Source organism: Dendrobates tinctorius, unplaced genomic scaffold, assembly GCF_039654945.1.
Source record: "Dendrobates tinctorius isolate UK_male_01 unplaced genomic scaffold, ASM3965494v1 ptg000028l, whole genome shotgun sequence".
Taxonomy (NCBI): Eukaryota; Metazoa; Chordata; class Amphibia; order Anura; family Dendrobatidae; genus Dendrobates; species Dendrobates tinctorius.
Genome location: NW_027361696.1, coordinates 24,587,208 through 24,605,089, shown reverse-complemented (window position 1 = coordinate 24,605,089; position 17,882 = coordinate 24,587,208). Strand labels below are relative to the sequence as shown.

At 44.0% G+C, this 17,882-nt stretch overlaps 1 protein-coding gene and 1 long non-coding RNA gene across 8 annotated transcripts in view; one reads left to right on the top strand and one right to left on the bottom strand.

Annotated features, from left to right (window-relative positions):
* Positions 1-5,136, top strand: part of LOC141085224 (uncharacterized) — a 45,438-nt gene extending 40,302 nt beyond the window's left edge. The window contains exons 3-6 of one of the 3 annotated variants that reach the window (XR_012231233.1): positions 1,872-1,904; positions 2,254-2,328; positions 2,428-2,467; positions 4,233-5,136. This is a non-coding gene — a long non-coding RNA (uncharacterized lncRNA). Of the gene's footprint in view, positions 1-1,210; positions 1,905-2,253; positions 2,329-2,427; positions 2,468-4,232 lie in introns of those variants that run through there. The other 2 variants (XR_012231234.1, XR_012231232.1) reach the window with 2 other exon arrangements.
* A 1,288-nt stretch (positions 5,137-6,424) lies between these two features.
* LOC141085222 (leucine-rich glioma-inactivated protein 1-like) overlaps positions 6,425-17,882 on the bottom strand; it is a 108,168-nt gene continuing 96,710 nt past the window's right edge. For all 5 annotated transcript variants that reach the window (XM_073570480.1, XM_073570477.1, XM_073570479.1 and 2 more), the window contains 6 exons: positions 17,656-17,727; positions 16,532-16,603; positions 16,325-16,396; positions 15,070-15,248; positions 10,074-10,238; positions 6,425-7,958 (listed from right to left, as the gene is read on the bottom strand). In XM_073570480.1, the coding sequence (XP_073426581.1) occupies positions 7,090-7,958; positions 10,074-10,238; positions 15,070-15,248; positions 16,325-16,396; positions 16,532-16,603; positions 17,656-17,727 (1,429 nt within the window). In that variant the 3' untranslated portion in view covers positions 6,425-7,089. The remainder of the gene's footprint in view (positions 7,959-10,073; positions 10,239-15,069; positions 15,249-16,324; positions 16,397-16,531; positions 16,604-17,655; positions 17,728-17,882) is intronic.

The following is a 17,882-nucleotide window of genomic DNA, read 5'->3' as shown; positions in this document are numbered from 1 at the left end:
AGTTTCTCTTAGTGTGAGAAAGATGGGGGTGAGGATTAGTGGGATGCATGAGGAGGGGCAGGATTGGGGGATATGTCGCCAGCAGTGAGAAGAAGCAGAGAAAGGGAAAGCAGGTGGATGAAGGAGAGTGATCGGCTTATTTAGTAGGAGAGGTCTGAGGTTAAGGAGCAGGTCTGCAGATGAAGCGAGGTGGGGGGTAAGAAAGAGGGGGAGATAGTTATTTGGTTCGAGGGTGCAGGGGTTTGGGGATAGTGAAGGAGAGTGAGGATTAGTGGAGTAAATACCGTGAGGGCAAATGTGAGCATGGTTAAAGGGCAGGGTATGAAAAGAGAGGCAAGTAAAATTAGAAGGCAGTGATTATTCTTACCTTCTGACTGATTTCTGGACTACTTCTGGTATATTTCTGATTGTAACACTTAAAAGATGTCACACTTCAAATGATGTCCCATCTGACCAAGGTCATATGTTATCAATACAAACTGCTCCGACACTGGCCAGTATGCCTAGTTTGGTACCTTAGGTGAAACCTGTCTGCTTGGGGTGCTACAATAATGCCAAAATACAGTGCTAAAATAATTAAAAACAAATACCAATATTCAGTAAAACAATTTCCAACATACAGTGCCTGACTATGTATCAAAAATTCCGTCAATTATTACCAGTATACAGTGCTAAAAAAATACCAATATACCAAAAATACTATTATCAAAAATACCTATACGTACCAAATAACCCATCAACTAACTCCAATATACACTGACTTAAAATAGCAAAAATAGTCCAATATACAATGAGAGAGCGAGACCAAACTTCTATAGTTTTTAATATTATCTATTAATATATTATTACTGATTTAATACATTTAATATACAATTTAGGAAATACATAATATAAATATTTCCAATTTCTGAGACTAGTAACTTTTATTTCTCCAATGGTGATGACTTAAAAAAATGCAACTCTGCTGATTCAAATTACTTTCTTATTCTCTTGTTTTATGATGTTTAATATGTTAAATAATTTTATATTGTTCATAGCTATAACTTTGCTGACTTGTCAATAACAATTGTTTACTTATTGTTTTATTGCTTTTTTATTTCATTTCATTATTTTATTGTATTTTTTATTTATTTGTATTTTATTCTCTATTATTATTGTATTTAATTATTATATTGGGTTTATTAATTTATTATCGCTGTATTATCAATAATTTGTCATTTTTTATTAATTATTTTATGTTTCATTTTTATATAATGATAATAATCATTTGTATACATTATACGCTGTGATCCATGATCAGAGATCTGGCCGTATGATGGCAGCATTAGACTTTACATCTTAGGATGTGTTGAAAGAGCAGAGATCTGCTGAGATCAGTGATTGTAGCCAATGGGGAAATGAATAGAAACAATACTTTATTTCACACTATTATAAATATAAACAATTTACAGTGAATAAATCGCAGTAGATGTCGACCACTTTCCACTCACTTTGAACCATGAGGTTCTAAATAAGTAAACTTTCTGCCCTCCTATGAAGCCCGGCTGGTGGCTGCCATCTTACATGTGGCAATCACATGTTCTGGTTGGGAAATCCCCATTGGCATTTACTTTGGTAGTGAGTTGTGAATTAATAAACAAGGATTTAATATTCTCCTTGATCAGATATGAAGAGTGTCTCCCTCTGGAGGACTTGTCCTGCATTACACAGGCAGGCATTAATGTGAATGTACTTCATGAATTTCTTTTTTCCCCTGCAGGGGGCGCTGCAGGGAGATCTAGCAGTTACTGTCAAATCTTCTTACGGATCAGATCACTTTCTGTATGGTAAATGTCCAGGCTAATATTCTGACTCGCTACCTCCCCCTACAGGTTGTGCAGCAGAACACGATCGTTTTCACTATGGTGAGTCCTAATAGCTTCTTGTGGAGGTCGGGGTTTGGAAATCTAGGGGGAAATGGAGTTAGATGCCCCCAAATGTCCCTGCCCCCTTGGGATGGGGCTGGTGCGGCAATCTGGATCCAGGCCCCAGCTATAATTCTGGATTTCTCACAAGACAATGGAGCTAATGACTTGGGGTCTGCAATGTCCCATAGAGTCTGGGCCAGCCTCTGCTTTCAGAAAGCCAAGATGACACAGGCTTTATTATTTGGCCAAGTTGTCAGAGCTCCATCCCAATGGTTCTGGTGTATTGGGGGCATATTCCGCAGCAATAAATGATTATTAACACCCCCCCCCCCCAATCTCTCTGCAGATTACTGGACCCTCCGGATGGGAGGTCTGGTCTTTGCTGGGTTGATGTTGACCATTGGAGCTATTGTCCTGCTGTGTAAGTGACATCATCGGATATGAGCTGATGACATCATACCCTTATCACCGCGTGTCTGTTATATTTCCAGGTTATTTCTCATTTTTTATTGCTTTTCAGCTGATTTTAACTTGTTTAATAAGAAAAAAAGAAATGCCAAGTAAGTGAACCTCCATGTACTGAACATATTCTCCTTTTATTCCACCTTCCTTAAATTCTCCTTCTCCAGATTGGCCTCTTAAAGGGAACCTGTCAGCAGGATTGTGCACAGTAACCTCCAGACACTGTCAGGCCGGCACCAGTATACTGATTACAATGATACCTGGTAAAGAAATCCGTCTTGTGGTTCTTGTGTATTCTTTATTTTCAGTTGTGAGTTAATGATATGCTCGTGCTTCGGGGCGACCTGTGGGGAGTCTGTTGGCGAGGCAGCGGCGCTGTGGCATGATACAATGGATAATATGCTTATATGATTTTATGATTTAGTAATCTAGTATTGTGGGGAAAACAATATATCTTCATCAAAATGGCGCCAGCACAGTAGCATTTATTGTGTTCCGATAGATGCCGCTGGCACCATTTTGCTGGAGAAAAAAATTTGGTTCCCTCAAGATGTCGCTGTGTCATCTATCAGAACGTGATTACTGCACAGGCACCGTTTTGAATAAGACAATTTTTTTTCCCCCACAATACTAGATTACTAAATCATAAATTCATATATACACATTATCTATTATATCATGCTACAATGCTGCTGCTGCCTGTCTGGTGAATATTAATTTTTTTCCACACAATATTCTATGCAGTATGTAAAATAGGGGGCAGTCAGTGAGGGATCAGTGACCTGTCAGAAGCCAAACAGATGAATATGTAAGCAGAGCACCACATAAATATCCGCCCACAAACTGCCCACAGCCCCGCCCCGGAGCACCAGCATATCATTAACTCAAAACTGATAATCCAAATAACACAACAGCCACAAGATGGATTTCATCACCGGGTATCATTGTATGGCTGGGATCACACATGCGAGAAATACGGCTGAGTCTCGCATATTAATACCCGGCACTGCCGCCGGGACTCGGATCGGAGCGTGCGGCCGCATAGCAATACATGGAACCGCACGCTCCGCTCCTGAGTGTCGGCGGCAGTGCTGGGTATTAACATGCGAGTCTCTGTCGAGTTTCTCGCATGTGTGATCCTGGTCTAATCAGTATAACGGCGCCGACCTGACACTGTCTGTAGTCACTGAGCACAATCCTGCTGACTGGGGCACTTTAACAATGGCAACCAGCAGAACTGAGACTGCTGCTTTGGATGTGACTAGAATAGAAGACAAGCTAGAAACTCCTTAGGGTATGTTCACACTAGGTGTTTTTTCAGCATTTTTTCTCTGCAGGAAAACCTGATCTCTTAGCAGGAAAGAAGTTGCAGAAAAAAAGCATGTTTTCCTTGGTTTTCATTAATTTTTCTTGCATTGTTCATTCGTTTTTTGTGCATTTTTTGCAGCGGTTTTGGCACGTTAGATTTGTCACTTGTGCATGCTGATAAAGTTTAGCGTTGGAAAACAAAAGTCCTATTCCAAAGAATGAGATTTTGGTATAAAAAACGCAGCAAAACACCGATACCTGCGTTTTTTTCAGCGTTTTGTTTTAGCAGTTTTTACACCATTCATACAAGTTAATGGGTGAAAAATGCTGAAAGAAGTGACATGCTCCATGTCCAAAAAACCATGCAAAGCACAAAATACTGATGACAAAAAAAACCAACGTGTGTGCATGAGATTTCTCAGGCTTTGCTGGTACTGAATAACGCAGCTGAAAATTAGGATAAAAAACATGCATAAAAAATGCCTAGTATGAACTTAGCCTTAAGCGTAGCCTTACAGCAGGAGTTCTTACAGATTTTCCCTTCCTTATTCACAGGTGACAAGTGAATCCTGAAGACAATTTGATGTTGGCTCTTTGGCTTTTTTTGGATTCCACCATTCTTGGGCATCTAGGAGGAATGCGATGCCCGGGACTCAGAGATGCCATCTGCACCCAGTATTTATGTTGCTTGCTGATATGGATTTTCTAAGTTTTAAAGTTTGCAGAAATGGTCACTTTCCTGGAGGCGAGCACTGACTAATACAATGTGGAATTCATCAGACAAACTGGAAGTCTTGAAAAAGAGCCATCTGCCTGTACGAGCAGAGTCCTGAATGTCACAAGTGCCCAGTAATCAGACCTGTGGCAGCATCGCCTCATAAATAGACGCCTGCTTCATTCAATAATGTTGGAAAGAGGAGTAGAGCAATTCTGCAGCAGAAGGGAAAAAATGAGTTGTGCAGTGCCACCTAGTGGTCAAACTGAAGGACAACAAGGTTCATAGTGTCACCTGCTGGCCATTAGCTGTCAGGCCTACCTGGTGGACATCTTTGATGCTGCAGTGCCACCTAGTGGTCCTGCTTCAAAGTACAACAAGATCTGTAGTGGCCATGTTTGTTTTTGCTTTTCCTGGATGTACACTTTAGTGACAATTCCTTGAAGTTTCTGTAAAGCCTCAGGCTATGTGCACACGTAGCGGAACTCTCACTGAAGTTACCGCGAGAATTCCGGAATTCCGTTCCGCAGGAAAATCGCAGCGGAAAAACTAGCAATTTGCAAGCGTAATTAGCTTGCAGAATGCTAGCGTTTTCCAAGCGATCTGTAGCATCGCTTGGAGAACTGATTGACAGGTTGGTCACACTCGTCAAACATAGTGTTTGACGAGTGTGACCAACTTTTTACTATTGAGGCTGCCTATGCGGCATCAATAGTAAAAGATATAATGTTAAAAATAATGTAAAAAAATGAAAAATGGTGTTATATTCACCTTCCGGCATCCCGCGCAGCGTACCCAGGCCTCAGCGACGCTTCCGTTCCCAGTAATGCCTTGTGAGACCTTTGATGACGTCGCGGTCTCGCGATAATGTAGCGGTCTCGCGAGGAATAGGGACTGCTACATTATCACGAGACCATGACCTCATCAAAGGTCTCGCAAGGCATTACTGGGAACAGAAGCGTTGCTGATGCCTGGGAAAGCTGCACGGGACGCCGGAAGGTGAATATAACACCATTTTTCATTTTTTATTCTATTTTTTTCAGGGATATGGTACCCAGAGCCCGGAGGACAGTCTCCTCTCCTCCGGACCATGGGTACCATCCACAAATGTTCTGCTTACTTTTCGCATGGTGGGCACAGCCACATGCGGGCAGTAAGCGGAACAATGCAATCCTATGGGTGCGGGATCGCCGCGATTCCGCAAAATAATGAGCATGCTGCGTATTTATCCGCAATGCGATTCCACCGCTGGAAAATCTGCAGCATTAGCATAGCATTGCAAAATCCAATAGGATTGCATGGGATGCTGTTTTTTCTGCATTTTCGCGGCAAAATCGCTAGTTAAAAAAATGCTGCAAAAAACGCGACGTGTGAGCGCAGCCTTAATATACCCAGAAGCAGATATCTAGTTGTCAGGAGGGGGGGTAGAAGTCTGGAGAATAAGGGGCAGAGATGAGAATTTTGAGGCGTTACAGAAACTTCATGGATTTGACAATAAACGTGTGAAAACCGATGGAATATTTATAATTGTTCATCAGTAACCAGGAAAAAGTCTGACTAATTGATCCCAAAACTCTATGGCTGTGTGCCCTCGTATGCAGAAAATTTCTGCTTCAAAATCGGACTCCCTCCCAGAAAACGCGCGTTTTATTTCAGTGCGGTTTCTGCGCGTTTTTCGCGCGTTTTTAATGCGTTTTTTCCCGCACGTCTTCTGATTCCCAGAAAGTAGCTAAAAACGCGGACGTTTCCGCAAAATTAATGAGCATGCTGCATTTACCGCTAAGCGTTTTCTGCGCGAAAAAAACGCATCAATGTGCACAAAAAGTGCGGAATTCATTTAAAATGAATGGGATGTTTCTTCTATGCATTTTTGAAGCATTTTGACCAGGACAAACGCTTCAAAACCGCTTACGTGGGCACACAGCCTAAAGCCGCAAAATGTGAAAAATAAACTTTTGCATCAGTCTCAAAACTTTTGGCCACAAGTGTACAATAGCAATCTGGGTAAAAAAAAACCTTAAACGAAAAATGGTAACGACTACATCATATGATTTAATTTACAGATACAATAAAACGTGCTCAATTTTAATACTGCTTGGACCATGTGGTAAGCCGGATTTACACTTTTGATTTATTGTATGATTATGAGAGATAATTATCATTTATATGTTACATTCACATCTGTCATCGGTTACAATTCCATTGTAATAAAAGGTTAAACTTGCAGTTGGGATGATATTTCATTCATTCTGCTCCTTTCATCACAATCTTATACTGCTGATGTTCCTCGGGGGTGGAGTTAGTTGTCACATGACTTATACCTGCCAACTGTAGAAAAAAGAACAAGGGAGGAAGCTTGACACCTCTATTCTAATGGGGGAAATGGTGTATCAGGAAAATAAGTCACAAGCTGCTGTCAGGTAGAACCACACTGTGACTATATGGAGCAAACAAGTATGTAATGTAGAGGTGAGAAGTCCAGACTTGGCGGGATCAGGGATCAAGTAATTAGTAAAGATAATGAAATTGTAATAAAAATAAAGACCCATCTGTTCTGCTACACAAGAACCAAACCATAACCTGTGACCTCATTGGTCTTAAATTGGGGACTTCATGCTTAAAACAAAAACATTTCAAAAATAGTTGTCCCACCAATCACACCATTTTCAGTCTTTGGTTTTGCCCTTGAGGAGTAGTTCAGTTTGTGTCCTTTTGCTCCTTCTCCACATACTCAAACACCAATGAGTCCCCTCCAAAGCTGGCCACAAAAATGAACTGTCGACCCCACACCTTGATGGAGGTGAACGCACGCGCCTCTAAGACTTTGAGTTCCTGCACTGGCACCAGAGGACCGATTGGCCCCTCCTTATCATTGGTCTCCTCGATCTCCCAATGTTTCCATTTCTCCAGCTGGTAGACCCATGTATAGCCAAAGTCATTTCCGAGAAGAGCATGCCATCGTTGGCCAAGCAACATTGGCTGAAAGACATGAGATCCTCTGGAGGGTAACTGTTGGAGCTGCCGAAACATAGAGCCATCCCACCGGACAAGGGACGAGTCACCCATATAGCGAACCAAGCAGGCAAAGATGCCATCCTCTGCATCCGTGAAGTGTTTAACAGCATAGACATCCCAAGCTTCAGGAATATCTGTAAGACGCTCCAGCTGCTTGTTCTCAAACCGGTACACAAGGGGTCTCTGGGAACCGCTGCTCATGATGAGATGAGGAGAACCAGAGAGCATAAGAGGTTCGGCATCGGTGTCCCGGTACCATCGTGGGAGCTGCTGTTGAGGATAGAAGCCACGACCGTCCCATCGATACAAGGTGCTGGCTCCAGACTTGGCGCTGTCTGCAATGATGAAATAGTGCTCCCCTTCTGCAGAGATGAAGCTTTCAATGTCGTTGGGTTTTCGGATATCGGGAAAGTGCTGGAAACGATGGAAGGCAGATGGGCTCACCGGTGAAGGGTCACGACGGTAGACTGAAGTGCCACCATAGAGTTGGGCCACCACAACGAATAGCTGCTTACCTATAACAAGTGGCAGGCAGGAGACCACAGAGATACCTGAGCGGTCAAAGCAAGAAAACAAGTAAGGCCATAACCATATAATGTGGTCAATGGTAGTTCCCTCACAGACCTCTGGAAAATAGGGGCAGCTCACACAAGAGGTCTCCAAGATTAAGCTAAAGTGCTCATCAAATGTTCATCACCCTCTGTAAGTTCCCACGTAAGACCTATGCTGGACCAAGACCATCAGCTATGCAATTCATATCTCACAAACATACTTTTTTGGAGGGGGAGGTAAAGATTGTCTAGTGAAAAGGAGATCCTGGGAGGTGGTGCCTATAATGCAAATTAAAACTAGCAAGTTAGGGGTGGAGCCTGGAGATTTAGGCTGTGTGCCCACGATGCGATTTTTAAGCGTTTTTGCCGCGAAAACGTTTAAAAATCGTGTACAGAACGCCCCCCATGCATTCCTATGGCATTCCGCACATGCTGTGCTAATGTTGCGCTTTTTTCCGTGGCGGAATCGCATCGCGGAAAAAATCACAGCGCGATCATTCTTTTGTGCGGAATCGCAAAGAATTGTCGCGATTCTGCACCCATAGGAATGCATAAGAATCGCTTAGGCTAGTTTCACACTAGCGTTTAAATGACGCGCGCACGGCGCCGCTAAGCCACGCCCCCTGCCGGCTCCCTGCCCGCCCCTTCCTGTTATCGCCTCCTCCGAGCGCAGAGGGCTGCATGCGTTATGCGCACCCTATCTTTAGCATAGGGTGCGCAGGCCGTGCGCAACTATGAATATAGCGTGCGCTGCGCATTTTTGGAGGTGCGCCGTGCGCGCCGAACGCAGCATGTTGCATTTTGGCGCGCACGGCGCACATTCAAAAATGCGCAGCGCACGCTATATTCATAGTTGCGCACGGCCTGCGCACCCTATGCTAAAGATAGGGTGCGCATAACGCATGCAGCCCTCTGCGCTCGGAGGAGGCGATAACAGGAAGGGGCGGGCAGGGAGCCGGCAGGGGGCGTGGCTTAGCGGCGCTGTGCGCGCGTCGTTTAAACGCTAGTGTGAAACTAGCCTTACTTCCCGCATGTGGCTATGCACACCATGCGGGAAGTTAAGCGTCTCATGTGCGGTTGGTACCCACGGTGTGGAGGAGAGGAGACTGTCCTCCAGGCCCTGGGTACCATACCCCTGTAAAAAAAAAGAATAAAAAATAAAAAAATCGGGGTATATTTACCTTCCGACGTCCCGCGCTGCATTCCCGGCCTAAGCGTTCCCAGTAATGCCTTGCGGCAAGGCCCTGTAATGACGTAGTCTCGCGTGACTCTAGCGGTCTCGCGAGATCGCTATAGTAACGCGAGACCAACGTCATCACAGGTCTCGCAAGGCATTACTGGGAACGCTGAGGCCCGGGATGGCAGTGCGGGACGTCGGAAGGTAAATATACCCCGATTTTTTAATTTTTTTATCATTTTTAACATTTTATCTTTTACTATTGATGCCGCATAGGCGGCCTCAATAGTAAAAAGCTGGTCACACTTGTCAAACACTATGTTTGACGAATGTGACCAACCTGTCAATCACTTTCCAAGCGATGCTTCAAATCGCTTGGAAAGTGCTTGAGAAAATTGCGGCAAAATCGCGAACAGAATCGAGGTAAAATAGCGGTGAAATCGCGCAGAAAAAAACGCGCGATTTCTGGGAAAGAGTCCGATTTTCAGTGTGCGTTTTAACACGCAACGTGGGCACAAAGGTGTTTCTTGTAAAATAATACAACCCTAATTGCCACATGAACTAGTCCTAGGTGCACTCCTTGTACACTTGTGAGTCACATGTTTCTGCTGAAGCCTAGAGAAGGCCCAAAAGGTGACTTCTATTGATTCTGTCATGTCTGGACTAAGCCTAATAATTGCAACAGTTGACAGTTTATTACAATGTATGTGGTCTTGACAATCCTCTGTGAGCTAAATTCATCCGCAGCACAAATCTCGCTCTCCCATCCTAGAAGTATCAGGTATTGAGTATCGTTCTGGAATTTTGAATGATCTTCGAGGCTGGATACCACTATAACAAACCTTCAATAAAAAGATTATTTTCTCCAAAGGGTGTCTATGATAAGAAGAAGTGCTGGGCAATAACCTCTCACTCCATCCCAGGGCAGCAGCGCTCACCTTTGATAGTGTCGTAGTATCTGAATTGATACGCCACGTGATCCCACTCCAGGAAGGTGCATCTGCCATCAAACGGGTGCGTGATCACCACATAATGTTCCGAATTATATTCAAAAGCCTTGACGGACAAGGAGGGAAGCTTAAATGTCCACCGCTCTATGATATCTGGGAGAAAAGATGCTGGTTACATACTTATTACTCATCTACCTCTGCATTATGCAGCTTTCCCTAGTCGCCGCCGATGGGGCGGCTTTTTCCAGTCACCGCCGGTAGGGCGGCTTTCCCCAGTTGGCGCAGATGGCGCTGCTTTCCCCAGTTGCTGATGATGATCTAGCAGTACCCACTAGCTATAATTCAGGTTTTTATGGGTATAGCGTACAAATAATGTATTACACATCTTCATAGTACGAAAAGGCTTAGCAAAGTTTCGCTTCTGCTCCTTACTTGGAAGATGCAAAATGTAAATGCCTAGGATAACATGCAGCACAAAGGTTAGGGTAAACTAGATGACTATATGGAAGCTACAATATATATCCAACAGATCTCCCTCATTATAACAGTCCCGTGTCAAACAATAATTAGTAGAACATAGGGTATATACACCATCTCATTGTGTCTATGTTCCTCTAGGCTTATGTAATCATTATAGGCACGTTAGTGTATTTTATGCTTGATCCAATATTGCCTTTACGATTTGTCTTCTCTTTATTGGTATACTCCTCTGACAATTACTGTACAATTGTGCCCCTGGGTAATCCTTATATATTACACTTATTCTCTGCATTTGATCTTACTGATTTGGGAGTCAGTCTTTGTTACCTTGTTTATTAAAACACATTATTGTGTCCTTTACCAATAGGTATTCCCCCACCTTTTGTTTGCCTTTAATTTCTATTTTGGTTATTTCTGTACATGTTCAGAAATTAATAAAGTATTTTTTGTACGTTTTGGACATTCTTGCTTGTATTGTTTAATTTTGCTCTACCTATTTCTTTTCTCTTTTGGTGTATAACACAACACCCCACATTATTTATTTGCAGGACCGGTCCATCGCTTCACTGTAAGGCCTCTTTCACACATCAGGTTTTCGCCGTCAGGCGCGATCCGTCGCTTTTGACAGAAACCGGATCCGGCGAAATGCAATGCCGGATCCGGTTTCCCCCCCATTGACTTGCATTTGCGCCGGATCGCGCCGGATGGCCATGCGTTTCATCCGGTTTTCGCCGGATCCGGCAATGTGTCGCAACGTCTACTGTAACGTTTTTTGTCTCCGGCGAAAAAGCCGTACCCGCCGGATCCGGCGCGTCCGGCTTTTTCACACAATGAAAGCCTATGAGCGCCGCAATGCGCCGGATCCAGCAAAAGCGGGATCCGGTGGCCGGATCCGGTTTTTTTGGTCTGAGCATGCTCAGTAGCTCTGCCCACAGGAGATATATAAAAGCAAGACAATGGGACCCTCAGCCACACCCAACATGCCACCCAAGACAGCAACCAGGCGCAGGAGAAGGCAGCAGACATCTGCAGCAGCAGCACCATCAGCAACACCCCAAATGGAGCAGCATGCTGAACGGGAGGGGAGTCCAGAAGCAGATGAGAGACGGTAATTATCAAATCCCCCATTCCTCCAAACTAGGGCCATGGAATATCAAGATATTCATTGGCCCTTTGTTTCTCTTTATTCAACAGCCGCCAAAGAGATGCAGCAGCAGCACCATCAGCACCACCCCAAATGGAGCAGCATGCTGAACGGGAGGGGAGTCCAGAAGCAGATGAGAGACGGTAATTATCAAATCCCCCATTCCTCCAAACTAGGGCCATGGAATATCAAGATATTCATTGGCCCTTTGTTTCTCTTTATTCAACAGCTGCCAAAGAGATGCAGCAGCAGCAGCAGCAGAAATGGCATCACTGGCAGCAGCAATACCCACAGCCATGGAGTCTGGCCATCAACAGGACAGCACATCTTCTTCTGGGAGCCCTCCCTCGCATCGTCAGCGTTTGACGGTAAGTTTTTATTTCCAAAATCCATCATCTCTGTAATATATGTCTATTCATTGCCTTTTATTTCAAAACAGGAATCACAAGATGAAGAGGAGCTCCCAGAAGAAGAAGGAAGGGGTGGACAGACGCTTGGAGTGGGCTCACAATTCGTAAGTTTTTTGCATCAAACGCAGAAACACAACATCACACTACACACAACACATAGAAAACAATGTTCTGCAGACCACACACAGCAAACAAATGCCTACATCCAAACTCATAACTTTTTTTGTTTTCTTCTCTAGTCTTCCCAATCTGGTGCTCGGCCAAGAGGTCCTCGCAGTGCCTCCCAGGGTCGTCGGCGACAGCAACGCGGCGGTCACCAGCGTGTAAGTATAAATATTTTTGCTTTGTTTTTTTGCACTTTTTATTTCATTTCTTTTGTGGAGGCTAATTATGTTATTTTTGTCTTTTTCTTTAACAGCCTTCACAGCGTGCTCCTGACTCTGACGGTGAGGATGGAGGGATTGATGTGGACCGCCTCATCGATCTCGTCAGAGAAATGGAGCCGCTCTGGAATATGGCTGACCGCCGCCACGCTGACCTGATCATTACCCGACGACTCTGGGAGGAAATCTGTTCGCTCCTTGTGGGCCGCTGGGAGGACCTCGAAGCTCGGGACCAGATTAAAGAGCGTAAGTATATACAGTAACGGTTGCTTGATGTAAACCAGTGTTTCCCGAACTCCAGTCCTCGTGGTCCCCACGGATCATGTGTTCAGGATTTCTATTTACTATTGAAATCCTGAAAACATGACCCCTGGGGACCATGAGGACTGGAGTTTGTGAAACACTGATGTTGTATACTAACCACTCCTTTCTCGTTTCAGGGAACAGAATTGTGAATCGGTGGCGGTCTGTGAGGGATCGTTTCAAGAAGGAGTTCAATAAAGAGATGCGGGCCCCGAGTGGATCTGGAGGACGCAGGAGCAAGTACAAGTACGCACAAGCCCTGTCGTTCCTCCGGGAAACAATGCTCACCAGAAGGTAAATATTACACACCACATGTGAAAAAGATGTAACTTTTTTTTTTCAGCCAGGGCCATACCATGTCAGTATTTTAATTGTTTTTTTTTCTCTTTATTCCACAGCACGGTGAGCAGCACTCGGGAGCCTGCACGATTGGACCTTTCTGAGGCGATCCCTGAGGAGACCGGCACCGAGGGACACTTCGACCGCCCCGGTACATCTGCACCTTCCCTGCCTTCCCACACATTCGACCCATCTGTCCCATCCACCAGCACAGGAGCATCATGGCCGCCTACATTACATGAAGCTGCTGGTGAGGAGATCGCTTTCCCTTTACCCCACCCTTCTGCCCCTGCCGCCTCTAGTACACCTGCGGGTACTGGGCGGCAGCGGCAGAGGGGTCAGGAAAAGAGTTATGCGCAAGAGTTATTGCATCTGAATGCATCTTTCCAGAACGGTCTCAAAGTCTTGTCAGAGCAAATCTCCGCAGGCTTTCAGCAGATCAACTCCAGCATTCTGGAGGTGAAGACACTTCTGCAAACCATGCATTCAGAAGCAAGATCTTCGCCAAACCACACCTTTTTCAGGTCTGTTGTGGAGCGCATGGAAACGCTCTCTCCTGCCCAGCAGATGCATGTAATGCATTCGTGCCACGGTGCTCTACAGCAGGTTACCTCCCAACCTCCACCTCCCACCACTGTAGTTCCTCCACCTGCACCCCCTCCAGCCACTTTCCATCCTCCCCCTCCTATTACATCTGCACCCCCTCCAGCCACTTTTCATCCTCCCCCTCCTACTACATACCAGCAACCTGCCCAGTACCAGCAACCTCACCAGTACCAGCAACCTCCCCAGTACCAGTCATCTCCCCACTTCCAGCAACCTGCCCCGTACCAAACTCCTTCCCCGTACCAAACTCCTTCCCCGTACCAAACTCCTTCCCCATACAACTTTCCATCAACATCATCTGCTCCTACAGTCCCTGTCCAACCCTCCACTCCACCACCCACCACCTCTTCTGCTTCCCACATGTCCACCCATTCTGTAGTTTTTTCCACACCTTCACCTCTAACTGTTCCTTCCCCACCACGATCCCAGTCCTCTCTCCACACACCCAGTGTCGAAGTGTCCCGCAGCCCCTCCAGCAGTATTTCCACCCCACAATACACAGAATTGTAATGTGTGTTTTTTAATAAAAATGCCCATTGGGTTTAAAACCTTTATTAAAAAAGTTTTTTGCACTTTAAAAAATGTAAAAAAAAAAAAAAAATGTTAAATAAAAGTTAAATTATCATTTCACAATGGTTGTCTGTCTTTTCTTTCTGCGGCGAACTATGTTTAAAAAAAAGGTTAAATACAGGGTATTTCAAAGGTAAAAAGGTATTCAAAACCAGGTATATAACTGTGGGTAAATTTTAGCTTTTTGCCACAGTTGTGTTCCTGGTTGTGTTTGAAGCAAAGTATTTCACCTAAAAAGTTGTGTTTATTGTTGGTGATTTCCTAACAATGTACACAACTTTTGTTAAAAGGTGAAATACTTTGCATAAAACACAACCAGGTACACACCTGTGGCCTAAAGCTAAAAATAGTAAGACCATGACAAGATTGCCAATTTTGGTTGGCAAAGGTATATACTGTTGGTCCAGAAGGTACACAAGTTTGGTTAGGGCACAAATCTTTCACACTCTGTCATCCTGCCAGTGTACTCTGCCTTGAGGGGCCACAAGGGTCAATTTTAAAAACCGGATCCAGCGTAATCCGTCGAAAAAACGGATAGAAAAACGGATGAACCGGATGAGACGGATCCGGTTTTGTCTGTCAAGAACAAGACGGATCCGGCAGAAAACCGGATCCGGCACATCAGGTTTTACAAAACATTTGCCGGATCCGGCATTCCGGCACGACGCCGGTTCGCGCCTGACGCCGAAAACCTGATGTGTGAAAGTAGCCTAACAGTCCCGTGTCCCTATATCAAGTGCCATACTCACTGCTGCTGACGCAGTAGAAATCGGCATCTTTGAGCTCGTGTAAGCCTTTGCCCTTGAACTTTGCTGGTTCCTCACATGGTAATGGAGGCCACATGGCCACATTCTTCCCTGGTCCATGTGCCCACTGCACCAGCCACTTAATCTGACAGTCGCAGTGTAGAGGATTCCCACGCAGATCTCTTAAAAAAAAAAAAAGTCAGAAAGTTACAAACCTGGAACATAAAAATCTATTCCCACATAGTGAGGGATTAAATCCTTCTGGAACTTTTGACAGCAGAAATATTGACTCGGCGAATCCCAGCGATAGAAAACATTGCAGAGATCCAATCTATGACTATAAATATCAGCTAAACATTTCTTACATTTGTATCCAGTCCTTTGTGGAGTGGACACATCCATGGCACAAATCTCTCTTGCTTTTCCCTGCACTGATACATTGTAGCAGTTGTTTATCCTTTAGAGACCGGATACAATTGTAAAAACTTTCAACTATTACAAATATTCGATCCATATAGATTTTCAGCCTCTATATATAAAGTGTTTCTTGACCTGCAAGCAGAGATCTCAAAAATAAATCAAGTTTTACAGCTTTCTAATAGAATTTATGATGATTAATCTTTATCTAAAGCTCAATTGGTCTAAGGAAGGTGAGAAATGCTCCATAGCCTCCTACAGGGGCAATCAGCTAAAGGGGCACTGTCACTTTAAAAGCAGACGTTCATCTTGACTGGCGGATTGTTTTTCTGGGGGTGCTGCGCCAATATTAGGCATATAAAAAAGGTACTGCCGGAATCCAAACCTCAAAGACACTCAGTAGGATACAGAAGGGATTCAACATCCCAGAGGATTTCTAGAGAAGGATCATCGATTGATCGGTACAGACTTCCTTATAGCAAAATTTGATTTAGAAAGTTTTCATTAAATGTGATACTTTTATCTAGCAATAAGTTCTGAATGCCAGGTTCCCCTTTTTTTCCAAGCTTTGTGACCCGTCTCTCTACCAAAAAATTGCAAATCCAACACCCTGAACTATACTGCTTTTAATTAGACCCAATAAAAAAGTATCAAATTTAATAAAAACCTTCATAATCAACTTAGTAATGATTGTTCTTTTCTAGAAGTTTTTTGGGACCAGTGAATTCCCTATGCCATACTGTGATGGTGATCTCCAACCGAAACTCCCAGCATGCTCTGACAGCCGCTCAAGCGTAAGATGGTGGCCTCCAGAGATTAGCGAGAGAAGTCCATCACTTACATGTGTTTGATGGCTGTGAGCGTCCGAAATAATCCACTGGGAAGAAATTCCAGGTGATTATTGGCCAGACTCCTGTACGGAGAAGGAAAATACGAAATTAAGACAAGAATATTCTTAAATATGAAGCTTATTCTCAGTCTGACTGTTCTCCGCACCACCTGCCCACATCAATTATCATCATCAGATCCCTCCAACCCTTACACTCACAGGTGGATCAGCGACCTCAGGCCTCGTAAAGCGCTTCCTGAAATTTTCTTTATATTGTTGTTTTCAATAAACCTGAAGAAGATTAAGACAAATTATGTCTACAGAAGAATACAGAGATGGCAATGGTAGGACATGGATTTTTGATGGCCACAGTTGAATTTTTGACATGGGATCCAATCCCAAACCATGAGTCATGTTGACCACCTTACTGGTCTACAGGCCTTGCCATGGTTACCTTTGTTTGTTCTGCAGTCAGATGATTATTTGATTTGTTGTGGCCAAATGGTATCCATAATTATGGTCTGGACTGGCCCCTAGATGAAGAGGATGAAGATGATTCCCAGTAGTATGACCATCTCTAATAAAACCTCTGGTGCTGGTAGACCTGCATCATTTAATGGATTGTCCATATCAATATCTTTTACATTTCATAGGATCCATTGTTAACAATTTCCTGCTCCGTTTTGGGTCACGTTTGACCCTACTGATGGCTAAGAACCTCCAATTTGACATGGATGTTCCAAATGGCCAACAAACAGAATTCTACATCCATATGTGCCTCCTCCACATCCAGGAGCTTTTCTGCCCTTCAACCATTAATATGGAGTCGGCCTCTCTGGTGAATTAAAAGCTTCCTTTCACATAGGAAGGAAAATTTTGGACTCATCTGTGGGGGGTTTTGTCCCTTCATCCAGAAGTTCATGTGTGATGTCATACCCTGATGTTGGAGTGAGTACGGGCTCACAATCTCGGTTCTATTTCATCCCAAAGGTTGAGGTCTAGGCTCGGTGTCGACCAGAGGTCAAACCACCCACTGATCATAAAATGGTAACATATCCTACTAATATGTATATTATTACTTTATGAGATGAGTTATATTTCTCTGTTTATTGTCCTAATAGGTTGGGTTATATGACTTTTCTTCGTGGGCAAATTTTCACTTTTCCTACGAATGTTTTATGTGAGAATCAAACTATTGTTTCCAAACTTTGGACCAGATGAACCCCAAGGAAAAATGTTTTTTCTTTCTGATATCATTTCTCTATTGGCCATGAAATATACAATCCATATTTGGACCTTCATACAGAAATGCGAATGCTTGGTCTTCTATCTGAAAAACTTACAAGTACTCCAAGTGTTTCAACTTCAGAAAGGCGTCATCTGAAATCTCCTCGAAGGAACAAGACGTGAATAGTCTAAAAAGGACAAATTAGAGTATGTTAATCCACAAGAAGACAGACCTAGAGTCAAACATCTCAGAACGTCAACGTCTTCATTCTATTAAACTGTTCCTACAGAGATGAACTGTAGGGATATAGACAGAAGTTCCTCTGCCCAAGGTGGTAACAGC